We start from the raw sequence: 13967 nt of genomic DNA, 5'->3' as shown, positions 1-13967 counted from the left end.
TCTAATAATCAAGTGTCTTTTCATGCCTAATAATAAAGTCTCTGTATCACCTTTGGCTGTCCCCAATACCCCTTCAGTAATACTTGGGGGGCTGACAAAGCTCTGCTGCTCCTGTGCAGGCACAGAGAACAAAACTTAAGAGGTGTCTGATTATCCTCATATTATTGATGATGTCAGCTGGGGCAACTCCAACGATTTCCTGCCAAAGAAATAATGGTTTTTAGGATCCTCTTCCTCCATGGCGAGTTGCTCTTTGCCACCTCAGTGTGCAGCAGGCAGCTATCAGCACATCTCCTTTCTTCTCCAAGTTTTATTCCTCTCTGATGTGTCACTGTCTGATTAGAAGCCCTTATCAGCCAGGGCTGCTCTCGGGTGTTTTTCATGTTAAGCCATTTGTCTTGTTTTGCAGGTCTGCAACAACAAAAAGAACTGCCACTGTGAGGCTGACTGGGCCCCCCCCTTCTGTGACAAGCCAGGCTTTGGTGGCAGTGTGGACAGTGGGCCCATCAGACAGGCAGGTCAGTGGGAATTCAGGCTCCACCTGGTTTTTTTTAAAGGAGAAAGAGTGGAAACTGGTCAACCTCAAAAAGAATTATTTCTACACTTTGTTAATTTTACAGGATTTCATTATTCCATGCCAATTTTTCCCCAGAGTGTTGGAACATTAGTGACCTCAAAGATGTTTCTGGTTTATGTCTGAGGACATTACAGGGCAAGCAGTCTCCTCACAAGTGGATGTACAAACTAAATCTCAGTGGGAAATAATGTCTGCTTTCATATGAACAATACTGTTCTAAACCAAAATGGATCTCTCCTCTGCATGCCAGATGCTGCAGTGGGTGGCAATAGTGAAATTATGACAGCATGGTTATTTCCATGACAAAGCTTCCCATCATGATTTCACTGCTGAAAGATTTTTGGTTTTTGAAGATAGCAAAGAAACCCTGGCCAGGCAGTGAGCAGGCCCTTGGAAGAAGTTAACTCCATGTGATTTTTTTGCAGACAATAAGAGCTTGACCATAGGAGTGTTGATAACCATCCTGTGCCTTATCTTTGCTGGATCAATCATGTACCTCAAAAGGAAGACTTTCATGAGGTGGTTGTTTACAAGCAAGAAGACAACAATAGAGAAATTAAGGTATGCCCATTTTCCCTAATTATATTCCAATAGATATTAAGGAAAGGAAGCAGTAAACACAGCAATTCTCATCACTGTGGATGTATTAGGAAGAACCAGCCTTGACAAAAAATATTCACCATTATCAGCAGTGTTTTCCCTGGGTTGGTTTAATTTCATTGATAGGCAGTAAATAACACAGGTATTGGTTTGAATATATCCCTCTTTCCTTTTGGGATGAAAAATTAAGCAGCGATGGAAGTATTGTCTTTATTTCCATTTGTCTGAAACAGTTTCATTACACTGCATGGCCTTTTATCTAAACTCAGCTGAGTGAGCTGAAACTTTCCTATTTGAGGTCATTACTGTTTAAATGTTAGATTCATTAGAATAGTCTCCTGGGTGTTACAAAGCTGTATTTCCACAGATTGCAGAAGCTAATTTAACAGACTACTGGTTTCTAAAAAATCAATATTTATTTTTATTCTTGCAGGAGTGCTAGACAATTTTTACTTTCCTTGTTTACTATAACCAGGCAGAAAGTCCTTGCAAAATCCCATCCTGAAAAGAGGCTCCTGTTTAAGAAAATGTTACAAAGCAGAACGTTGTGTTCAACAATTAAATGTTTGTATTGCAGGTCTGTGAGTCCAGCAAGACCTTCCAGTTCATCTGAGCCAAATCATGTTCATACCGTATGTGTTAGTAAAAACCTCATTGTGAAGCCACAAAATACAGCCATACAAAAAGTGAGTCCATAAATATTTTTTTTAAAGTGGGGGAAAACCAAAAAAAGGTCTCATGTATTTTGGATCTCAATTAAGTGATTTATTATAATACAATAATTACATGAACTTAATATCATGTAGGTAGGACTAACATTAAGTGAAATGGGAGAGGATGTAGGCTTCAAAATTCATTTATGCCTTCCACATTGAATACAGGTGGAGCTGTCCAGTGCAGAAAATAAATAGTTTTGTCTCTAGGAGAGAAAAGCAGGGCACTCCCATGGATTTTAAAGCAGCACTAGGCCAGGTTTGATAGGGCTTGCAGCTCCCTGGTGGGAGGTGTCCCTGCTCACAGCCAGGGGTTGGAACATGCTGGTCCTTCAGATCTCTTCAGAACAAACCATCCTGTGATTCTGTGCCAGCCCTTGAAATGTACAACTTTGGTTGGATTATTGAAATGAGTAACTTTGGTGGAAGATTTGTGTAAATGTGTGACTTTTGTTAACACCAAAATGTGTAACTTTGGTGGATGGTTGAAATTGTATTACTTTGGTTGGATTATTGAAATGTAAAACTTTGGTTGGATGATTGAAATGTATAACTTTGGTTGGATTATTGAAATGTAAAACTTTGGTTGGATGATTGAAATGTATAACTTTGGTTGGATGATTGAAATATATAACTGGTTGGATGATTGCCATTTATAACTTTGGTTGGATGATTGAAATGTATAACTTTGGTGGATGATTGAAATGTAAAACTTTGGTTGGATGATTGAAATATATAACTTTGGTTGGGTGGCTGAAATGTGTAACTTTGGTGGATGATTGAAATGTATAACTTTGGTGAAGAAGATTGAAATTTCTAACTTTGGTGGATGATTTAAATGTGTAACTTTGGTGGATTATTGAAATGTATAACTTTGGTTAATGATTGAAGTGTGTAATTTTGGTTGGATGATTGCCATTTCTAACTTTGGTGGATGGTTTTTCCCAGAGGGACGGCCCCAGGCGGCCGCTGCCGTATCAGATCATCGACATCAGCGACCCTGTGAAGACACACGAGGTGCCACCATTAAAAACACCCCAGAGGGTCCTGCCACCCCTTCCCCAGCTGCCAGGACACCAAGCTGGGCCTGAGAGACCCCTGCCAGCTAATCCTTCACTGAGGTTCACCCAGGTAACTGTTCTCTTTGAACCATTGATTCTCTTCTATGTAATATTTACTCTGTGAGTGTCTGGAGAAATGAAGTGTTTTCTCATCTTTCTTGCTGCCCTTTTCCCACAGTATTTTCTTTATGTTTTGTGTGAGTTCAGAACTGTGCTGTAGAAAAATTGCCTTGTGGCTAGTGGGGCTGTGATCCTAAAATTTTGGATCCTGAACTCTGCCTTCACCACTCAAAAGACATCAGAACAAAGACATTAGAGGCAAACACATCTCTGCAGCTGCCCAGGCAGGGGAGAGCTGCACAGTTTGTTAGTGAGCTGCCAGACACAGAGAGAGAGTTTGGGGAGTTATGTTGCAGATGTGATGTGCAAGAGCAAAAGGTGTCTTAGCTTGATGTGCTTCTGCCCTGCCAAGGGCTGCATGAAGCACAGTCTGGTTTTCCAGGGCACAGACACAAAAACCACTATTTCATGCAGACCCACCTTTCACTGCAATGTTTAAGTAGAGATGGTAATTATTTTTTATTTTTTATTTTTGAATAAGATGCATCTGAGGGCGATAGACAGGGTAGATGAAGCTGTGTGTATTAAACAGTGCCTTTCCTTGTCACTGGCTGCTCCCTTTTGGTGGCACTTTGGAGTGACTGTTTCTGTGCAAAGCACCCAGGCTGTTCCTGTTCTGGCTGTGGTACAAGGTTGAAATGGAGTTGTTAACACCTGCAGGAGCCCTGAGAGCTGCTTGAGACCCTGTCCTGGTGCTGGATAGGAGGAGACAGCTCTGAGACAGTGCTGGAGTGCAGGGCTTTGAAAAGGGATTGGAAAAATGTCAGAAACAAAGAGGGATGAGAGAGGCTGCCCAGAGAAGTTGTCAGGGAGGGTGCCCAGAGCAGCTGTGGCTGCCCCTGGATCCCTGGAAGTGCCCAAAGCCAGGTTGGACAGGGCTTGGAGCAGCCTGGGACAGTGGGAGGTGTCCCTGCCCATTGTGGCAGCAAATAAGTGTTTCTAGATTTAATTTTTTCTAAGCCTGAGCATTGTATCACTCAGGTTAGACCAACTTTTCCAAGTGCAATCTGTGTTTTATTTGCTTTTTTATCTTCCCTTTTCCATGTTCCCAGTCATTTTCCTTTCCAGAGGAGTAAGGAACGCTGATTCTTTCTAAAATAAATTTTGTAGGGAGTCAGGAGCAATATTGATTCCTCTTGCTTGTCTTTAGCTCCAATGGTCTTAGTGTTCATTTTCTCATTTTCTCTAACATTCTGCACAATTCACAGTGGTCATAGGGAAGATTTCAAGTGCAAGTGCTTTTCTGCTTCTTAAGCAGAATATGGATGGAGAAAAGGCTTTCCAAGGAAAAGGAAAAGGAGCCATTTGTCATTCTGATACTGCATCTGCACCTGCCCCAGCCTCACTGCACATCACAGCAGCCCAGTGCTCCCCTCTACAGCTCGTGTTCCTAAATCCTTGTGCTCCAAATGTCACCCAGAGTGCCAGGTGGAACACCAGACCTGCAGTACCACCACTAGCAAAGACTGACAGATCTGAAACTGCCAAAAAGCTTCTCAGCTTGGCAGCTCAAATTCATTGTGACAGTTCCTTCATCAAGCAAAATATCATTGCACCATTTTCAGCCTCTGCATGGAACACAAACAGGGGATCAGCTCAAGGCAGCCTAAAGAATGAGCAAGAATAGATGCTTTCAAAATTAGATCATAACCTCAATATTGTGAGAAACAGCTACTTTTTATGTCAGAAGGACCAAAAAACACTGTGTGGGGAGAAAATCTTTCATTCCTAAGTTAATTTTTTTCCCTCTCATGTTGGAAGAAGTAAATTAGAAGAGTTAGAAGTAAATTCAGAAGAGTTTGGGATAATAAATATAAGTACTGCTTCATGTATTGCTTCAGCTCTCTCTTGGAAGCACGTCCAGAAGGGGAGCAAGAGGAAGGACTTGAAAAATCATTGCTACATTCAGGATATCACCCAGATGCTCAGTGCTGCAGGATGGTGCTGTAAATTATATAAAATTGCCTTCAGTTGTAAGTAAAATAGTTAAAAAACAAAGACAACACGAAATAAACCAAACCAATCAAGCAAACAAAAAATCCTCAGCGAATTAGCTCTTGCCAAGTTTAATATTTAATTATCTTTTTGACTGAAAAACAGCTTTTCCTTCTTTCAGATGCTCTTGCAAGGCAAACAGTCTTTATTTATGGGCCAGATTCACAGTCAGTATAAATCAGCAGAGCCCATGTGAATCAAGGGAACAGTGCAGGTTTATCCTAGCCATGGGTTCAGTGCAGGCATTTGCATTTGATCTCTTTCCCCTCGATTTTGGTGCTTTTAGCATTCAGTTGCTGCCTCTGACACTCTCATCCTCTTGTTACCAAAATACATCTCAGATTTTACAGCTCATCCTAATGCCAGGGAATAGAACTTTTTTACTTCAAAATTTTACCACTTAAAAAAGTGGTTTTACTTGTTCCTAAAACCAAGCTCAGCCCAGCTCTGCTCCTTCTGCCACAGTTATCCTGGGAAATCTCTCCTGTGACACCTCAGCTTGGCTGTAATCACTGAGGGTTTTCACTTTCTTCTTCAAAAATCAGTGGAAAAAAGCTGGAATTTCATGCACCTGATGTCTTTGGAGCTGCTCAGTATGAGAATTGTGTTTTTTCATTCCAATATTTAAAACAACACTTCCCCAAGCAGGGCCTGAATGCATTAAATGCCAGGTTGTGGATATAAAATGGACCAAGAAATCCATCCATAAACTCTTTGTGAGGAAGAGCTGAAGCTTTGTAGGGGAAGGAGTGGAGGAAGGAATGAGGGAAGCAGGGCTGTGGTGGTACCCTGAGCTGTGCTGCAGATTCCAGCACATCAAAGGCTCTGCAGGGCCCCACACGAGGTAACACACAAAGTTTGGATGCTCCCGTGGCACAGAAAGAACAGAATAATAATTCTGTAATCAGTCTGGGGGATGGGATTTATTTCTTCACAGAGCTTTTCCTCTGTTCCTTGGGTTGTGTGTTCCTGGTGGCATCTCCTTTCTATCAAGTGCTGCTCCATTTTGCTTTATCTCAGCCACCATTTATTCTCCAGCTCCATTTTTATCAGAGTTCCCTTTTCAATTTTTTTCTTTCATTTACCCTTTCCTAGCAGCTTGCCACCACATTACACTTCCTGTCAAAACACTTGTCTGCTTCCTCCTTAAGGATATTTTGAAGACATTTTGAGTGGGAAATGAATGAATAAATAAATCAGGAGTTGGGCCTGTGTACCTATCAATACTAGTACTTGTTATGCAGAGAATTAAACAGAGGGTGGACATTACATGCAACTCTAAAATGTAGTTTGTGGCAAATTTAAACTTATATATGAGATTTACTTAAGCTCATGTATTTTCTTCCTTATCAAAATGCCTGTGGATAATCAATCTGCATTTCCTTCTTGAAAGAGCAAATATTTGCCATGGAAAGTAAAAAAACAAAAGGATGCTCAAAACAAATAATGAAAAGTTGGACTTTATTCAGGAGCAATTCATGCTCTGATTGCTTGGATCACATCTTTCAAAGGATCTTTAATCAGATTATGCTTGTAAGCTCTTCTTGTTTCCTTTAACTTTACCAATGATCCTTAACTAAAAATAAGGAATAAAATTCCTTGGGAAAAGCTTGGCCATGCAGCTCCAGTGGTAGAAAGATCTGAAGTGAGTTTGGGGATAAACTGGAGAGATCTGTGTGCCCTGAGCAAGCCACTTAATGTGTCCCAGCTCCCCATAACAAGGAGCACAAACAGCCAAGTTTCCCCGTTTGCAGGGACCACCCAGAGGAGCCACTGGCCCAGCCTGACAGCAGATGACTTCTGTTCCTTATTAATGGAGCCTTTAATTCCACTGAATGAAAGCACAGCAAAAAAGATTCCACAGATGCTCCCAATCCAAACCAGACTGGGGCACTTTGGTTTTGTGGCCATCTGAATTTCCATTTTAACGTCATGTCGAGCATTTCCACCTTTCTATAGAACTGCTTCTACAAAGTTGTGTATTGAATCTTTGCTGTTTCCATTTACCACCAAGTAAGCATTGAGTCCAGTAGAGATGCACCCTGCATTTCTAGAGCAAGGAATCAAAAGTCATAAAATCATGAAAATATAGTATGAAATCTTTGGTTTAAAATTAGAGTGCCAGTTTATTAAAAATAAGTTACTTTTTACTCATTTAAACTTATCTGGTCATAACATATCTTCAGTTTAGGTTTAGATTGTTAGGAGGAAACAGGGAGGGGGGATGAGGTGTCAGTTTTACCCAGAGTGGTGGCTGCCTCCTGGAAGTGTCCAAGGCCAGGCTGGATGGGGCTTGGAACACCCTGGTGATGCCTTAAGTTTTAGCTTTCATATTTTCCAGATCCTGTACTGCATTGGTGTATAACTCTGAACTCCATATGAAGTGCCAGCAGCTCTCCCCACAGCTCAGGCACACAGAACAATCCTTTTCCAGCCCCAGAACCAAGGACACCGCTGCAGCTTCAGCCCCAAAAAGGGCAAATAGCAGGGAATTGAGGGAGGCAAATTTGGGAGGATGGGACTTCATAACCTGGAGCTGGGATTGGACAATCAACCCCAGTATGGAAATGGACCAGAATTTATAAAAGTGTGAAAACTCGTGACACGCCATCCATCTTGGGTCCATCTACATTAAAAATAGAATCAATACAGTCTCCAGATTTTAGCAAAAATACTGCACCAAGAAACTTTGATTAAACTCCTGGCTGTCCATTCCAGGCAGATATTCTGAAAGCAACAACATTTCCACATTAACCCCAATATGGAAATGGACCAAAACTTATACAAGTGTGAAAACTCGTGACTCATTGTCCATCTTGGGTGGAGCCATGGCCAGGCTCTTGAACTGCCCAGGGTGTATCTGTGAAGGCTTTTTAAGAAATACCTGCTTTATTCCTTTAAATGCTTTATTCTTTATTCCTTTAACCCTGTTCTCAGCAGCCTCCCAGGCATCACTGGGACAGTGGGAGGTGGGCGCTGGGTGGGCTTTAAGGTCCCTCCCAGCCAGCCCAGCGTGTGAGTCCCCAGTTCTATGGCCTGACACGATCCGTGGCCGTGTGCTGGAGGGCGTGCTGTCCCCTGTGAGAACTGACAGGAGCTCGTGTTCCCTGCAGGAGCCCCCCAAGCCCAGCGCCCCTCGGAAGCCTCTCCCCGCGGACCCGCTGGGCCGAGCGCGCCAGGGCCCCGCCGGACGGCCCCGGGCTCTGCCCCACGCCAGCCCCGCCAGGTCAGTCCCCACCCTCGTGCCTTAGGAGTGCAGCTCCTGTGCTTCCCCTCTGCCTGTGATCCTGTAACTCAGCAGGGTGTAACCCAAACTCCACACAGTGTCAGCTGCTGCTTCCCCATTTTAGGCAGACACAACAATTCTTCTCCAGGCCTGGCAATCAAGGACACCTCACTGCCTCAGGGCCCACAAGTGTAAACAAAAGTGAGTTTTGAGGGGAGAAAACTTGAGGTAAATTACTTCATTAACTGAAGCTGTAATTGGAAAATTAACCCCCAATATGCAAATGGACCAAACTTTAAAAAGTGTGAAAACCTGTGACCCATCATCCGTTTCTGGGTGTAGTCACTGGGGAACTTTGTCTGCCCAAAATGTGCCTGAAGTTCTTTCAATCAATATAACCCCTTTTTATTCCCTTAATTTTCCCTTTTTCATAAAAGTATGAAAACCTGTGCCCCACCATCCATTCCTGGGTGTGGTCCCTGAGGAGCCTTGTCTGCCCAAAATGTACCTGAACACCCTTCAATATATATATAACCTCTTTTTATTCCCTTAATTTTGTCTAGCCTCTGTTTTTAGGCAGTCCCAAAAAGGTATCAATCCCAACACCTGGATTTTAGCACTTCACAGCAACATGGCTAAAACAGCTCAAGGAGCTGCTGCAACAACCACTTCCAACATAATTTCCATCTCTAATTTTACTCATCATGCTGCTTCTCACTGGGAGTGCACCAGCACAGTTGCTCTGACTCCCACAGAATATGAGGATTTATAATACCTGTGAAGGCTTGACTGTAAACACCTGGCTGTATATTTACAAAACTAACCAATAAAAAAATGAATTTTCTCCACAGTTCCCCCCATCTGAATACTGTTAAAATCAGCCACCAAAAAAGTGATTTCCTGATCACCTATTTCCCAAGGAAACATCAGTTGCCATCATCTGAAAATGTTACCCAAAAGATTCAAAAAGCATAGAAATTGTGCACTTCAAAAGTCTAATGGTTTGAAAAAAATAGGAAGTGGAATAACTACACCCAATGTTAGTGAGTTTAGTCAATGCTGTTTTCTTGCCCAATATTCCTCAGTTTCCTGTGAATAAAGTGAGCTCCAAGGAAGATAAAACTGGTGTCTTAAGCTACAAGAATTCTACCAGTAAAGCACTGAAGTGCTCAGAAACATTAAAAATAGAACCAATATTGTCTCCTATATTTTAGCAAAAAAATTGCACAAAGAAACTTTGATTAAACTCCTGGCTGTCCATTCTAGTCAGAAATTCTGAAAGCAACAACATTTCAAGCTGACCCCTACAGCTTTTGGAGACCACCTGGAATTCTGTACCATTACTGACATTTTTGATCAGGTACAAAATTGATGAGCACCCAAAGAAATGGAGATTAAGTAACAATATGCTGTTTTCTTTCTTTCCAACAGGCCTGCTCCCAAACATCCACCACAGGTATCCAGGTCCAGCAACACTATGGATGTGAAATGAAAATCTGACACCTTTATTTTAAAAAGTGAAGACAGAAGTTTGCACTATCTTTCAACTCCAGCTGGAGTTCATTTCTATGACAATACTTAGAACTTTTAATGTTTAAAACAGCATTATTTTTAAGAATTCTGAGCTACTGCCTTTGGTGCTGTGCTGTGCTATGGTGCTCTGTATACTTGCTCAGGTACTTGTAAATTATTAATTTATGTTGAATATTTATTACAGTGCAGTGCACTGTAGTAGATATTTTTACCATAGCTGAGTTTTCCTAAAAAGGAAACCTTTTTTTTGTAATATTTCACTGAACTTGAATAATTCTGCTCTGTTGGTCCTATGTAGATCTCTTAGTTTTGTTCTTTAAGGGGTGCTGATGCAGATCAATGAAATGTGTAAACAGCTCCATCTCAATGGTCCTTACCCAACTTCTGAGTAAATATGGCAGGGTGAAAAGACAAAATCTCTCCTGGAACTGGGTGAAATGCCCAATACCTGCACACAAGGTGTGACCTGCATGTAACCAAAGGCTCACTCTGTGTCTGCAGCTGTACTGTAATCTCAATTTTCACCTTACTGTTTGAGACCTCCCAGAAATCTCTGTGCTGAAAGGGGATGTATCCACCTGGGAGAAGTCCTCTCACTGAAGAAGTACCGTACATCACCAAGCTGTGGTGGTTTTAACCTCATTTTCCTCAAGCACAGCCTGCTCAGTCCATATTAATGCAGATATCAGGCCTCCCTGTGCCATCTCCTTTTTGATGCTTTGGTAATTAAATTCCACCATCTCATTGTTGTCCTGATTAGACTGGCAGTGCATTATACCCAGGGCTGGGGGGAAGCCAAGGATGACAAAGAATTACATTTAAAAATCAAATTTTATATTATTTCCTTTTGCCTCACTGCTCTGCTTATCACCTGTATTTTGCATATTTACTACTGTTTTGTATTAAACTTCTACAAGGTTGCTCCAGGTTCCTTAATTCCCAAATCAAAATGTGTATTTTAATACATAGACTTGGATTATCCAAAAAATTTAAAAAAAGTTCATCTCTGCTCTGTGATTACACCTGATCTCTTCTGTGCCTTCTCAGTAGCACTGCTGAACACAGTTTCACCTGTAAAAACAGCAATTTTTAATTATCAGCTGAAGCAGAGGGAGAAGGGACTATCACATTCAATGGTTTCCTCATTGCTTGTGGTTTTTGTTTCCTTAAGCAAAAATAAAAGCATTGATAGAAACTCAGACCTGGCTTCAGGGAGTGTCATTGTATTTCATTTTCCCAGTTATTCCCCCTCATAGCAGCACAACCTTCATGTTTATGGAGAAACTGAACAAACCAAAATACACCCCAGCTCAGTTTGGTGCTCTATAGCAAAGGAAAAGCTTCACAAATGTATTTCAATTCTTAAAGCAGCAACAGGGCTTTGTGTGTGGAGAATCACAACAGAAGGTTTGGGGAACCAAAATGATGCTTTTTATGTACTTTACATATTTCTGTATTTAAAATACTAATTTTTTTTGTATCTAGAGTAGGGGGTACCTCCATTTGAAGCAGCCACATGAGCTCAGTTTGCTTTTTGAATGCTCCCATTTTATCAGATTCCTTCTGCAAATTGCTGAAAACCACAAGGTGAAACTGTGGGTAGTGAAAGGTGACATGAAATGACTAAAAGGTGTCTGTTATCAGCATCAGGAGTTCTGAATTTACCAGGAGCAGCCTGGGTAAGACTTGGCACGTGTATAAACTTAAATACAACCAGCCTAGGCGGGCTTTAAAATATAGAAAATAGAAATATCCACACAGGGCACCCAGCTGTGTCCCTGTCACTGCAAGCAGCCACCTCACCCCCCCATGTGTTAAATTTCTTAACTATTCCCACTAAAACAAGCACAGGTATCCAGGGACAGGGAATTTAGTCCTACAGTTAAGAAGAACATATTATCTACCAGACTTACCATCTAAGACATGGCTAAACTTTGAGATTTCTAGATGTCTGGGGAAAAAAAACCCAATTCTCTGTCTGAAACACAGGTAACAAAACCCAAAGATCCTGTAAAAATTGATACCATTACTTGACACCAGTAAAATTTCTTACTGAATAGTACAGGGTGATTTTTTTCACAGCAAAGTGTGGGTGAAATGTAGGCAACAGCCATAAAATGTAAAATCCTTCCAGTCAGCAATTTGCAAATTTTATATTTTTTTATATTTCTTTTATTTATATTTTTTATATTTATTTTATTACTTATATTTCACAGAACTCACAGAATGACTAGGTTGGAAGAGATCTTAAAGATCATTGAGTCCATCCCATGCCCTAACACCTCAACTAAACCAATATATTTATATTTATATTATCAGGTGCAAAATTCTACAGGCAGAAAAGGACCTGTAGCTTGGGTGGAACGGGACAAGAAACAACACCTGACAACAAGAGATGACACCAAATGATCCATCAAATCCTTCTTTTCTTTTAGGGACTTTTATCAGTAGTAGCTGGTTTGAGGTGCCTTCCCACCTAATTAGTGCCTTCATGATTAGAAATGCAGATGGCATGGAAAATTCCACTGTGGAGAGCAGGTGAATGGTTTTACATCTGTAAGCAAATAAATTCCTGTGGGATACAGCAGGGTGTGAAATCCAAGGTGTGCTCCTTGCACCAGCCCTGGCATAATAAATTCAGTCCTGCCATCATAAATTCCTCCACCTCCCTGCTCAGCAAATCACCTTTTCTAAATCACCTTTAATAATTAAAGGTTAATAATTTCTAAATCACCTTTAATAATTAAGGTTACACCAACCTTTAAATCCTCAGTGTTTTATGGGTCTCAGTTTATCTTGGTGGGAGAGATTTTTTGGGGCTGATTCTTCCTTTCTGTCCTGTCCCACACCCCTGGAATGCTGCCACAGCCAGGCTCCCTTTCCAGAGGGAAGGCAGGAACAGAGTGTGCTCTCCCTAAAGCTGCCTTTATGCTAATCAATAGAACAGAAAGTACAAAACACCAAAGAAAATTAATAAATAGGCAGTAAACAAAAGGAAAATTGCATATTTACCATCTTTCTCCCCATCAAGTCCCTTGGGTTTAGTATTCCCAGATTGTTTGTAAATGCTAGCAATTATCAGGGTAGCAAGATTTATCTCCTTTTAATTTCATGGAATATTTTAAAAGCCTTTTCAGAAGCTCAGAGTATAAAGAGATAACAGAGCTTCCCCCTTTGCTTCAATTCTGGTTTCTTCTGATCGTTTGAGTATGCAATATTCTCTTTTATTAACTTCCAATCAAATAACAGCAGTTTCCAATTTAACTGTAAATTGCCATGTAACAGTAAACAAATTCTTTCTTTATCTCACTCTGCAAAACATCATTTTCTGAACTCAGGAAGGCTGAAACTCGTTCTGCACAGGGACCATCCTTCCACAGAACGAGACCACACAGAAACATTCCCCACAAATTACAGACAGCTGCCCTTTTCACACAACACTTACAAGAGAAATTAAAAACCTGGAGCACATTGAACGTTTAGAACTCTTGGGATTCAGTTCATTCAGGAATTCATATCCAACATTATCATCATCATCATGACAAAAGATACTTTTCATTTCCATGACCCTCTTTTATTTTTTTTAACCAGTGTACAAGACCACGTGTATCTGTAGAGGTGAGCAGTACATGTTTCTGCTTTATTTCAGACCTCAATTCTTACATATTTAAATTTAATGCACTTAAGAACAATTGGGGAAGGGTCTGGAGCACCAGGAGGGGCTGAGGGAGCTGGGCAGGGGCTCAGCCTGGAGAAAAGGGGCTCAGGGGGGACCCTGTGGCTCTGCACAGCCCCTGCCAGGAGGGGACAGGGACAGGAGGAGAGGAAATGACCTCAAGCTGCAGCAGAGAATGTTTAGATCGGATATTGGGAAGAAATTCTTCCCTTAAAGAAGGAGGGTAGGAGAGAAGAGCATCTTCCTGCCTGTGTGTTCCCACTGCTGCAAGAACCCACAGCAAAAATTAAAAGTTCTATCCACCAGATTGCCTTTTGTATGTGCCATATCTTAGATTATGCTGGATTTGCAGGAAAGGACTGGATTTTTTCTGATTTTTTTAAGCAATTGAATTTTGCATTTCTCAGTGGTTTACTCTGCAATCTTGATGTTACTTGATATAAAGACCTCTAAACCTACTTTTTAA

General features: G+C 41.2%; 1 protein-coding gene across 2 annotated transcripts in view; it reads left to right on the top strand.

The window, feature by feature from the left end:
* Nucleotides 1-11024, top strand: part of ADAM12 (ADAM metallopeptidase domain 12) — a 185464-nt gene extending 174440 nt beyond the window's left edge. For both annotated transcript variants that reach the window (XM_071446201.1, XM_071446200.1), the window contains 6 exons: nt 410-518; nt 1003-1138; nt 1755-1863; nt 2839-3021; nt 8180-8292; nt 9724-11024. In XM_071446201.1, the coding sequence (XP_071302302.1) occupies nt 410-518; nt 1003-1138; nt 1755-1863; nt 2839-3021; nt 8180-8292; nt 9724-9784 (711 nt within the window). In that variant the 3' untranslated portion in view covers nt 9785-11024. The remainder of the gene's footprint in view (nt 1-409; nt 519-1002; nt 1139-1754; nt 1864-2838; nt 3022-8179; nt 8293-9723) is intronic.
* Nucleotides 11025-13967: the final 2943 nt, after the last annotated feature.

The sequence above is a fragment of the Agelaius tricolor genome, unplaced genomic scaffold (genome assembly GCF_023055355.1).
Source record: "Agelaius tricolor isolate 1412-34295 unplaced genomic scaffold, bAgeTri1.0.p SCAF_22, whole genome shotgun sequence".
NCBI classification, from domain to species: Eukaryota; Metazoa; Chordata; class Aves; order Passeriformes; family Icteridae; genus Agelaius; species Agelaius tricolor.
Note: the sequence above shows the minus strand (reverse complement) of the source record. Positions and strands in the feature narration are given on the sequence as shown.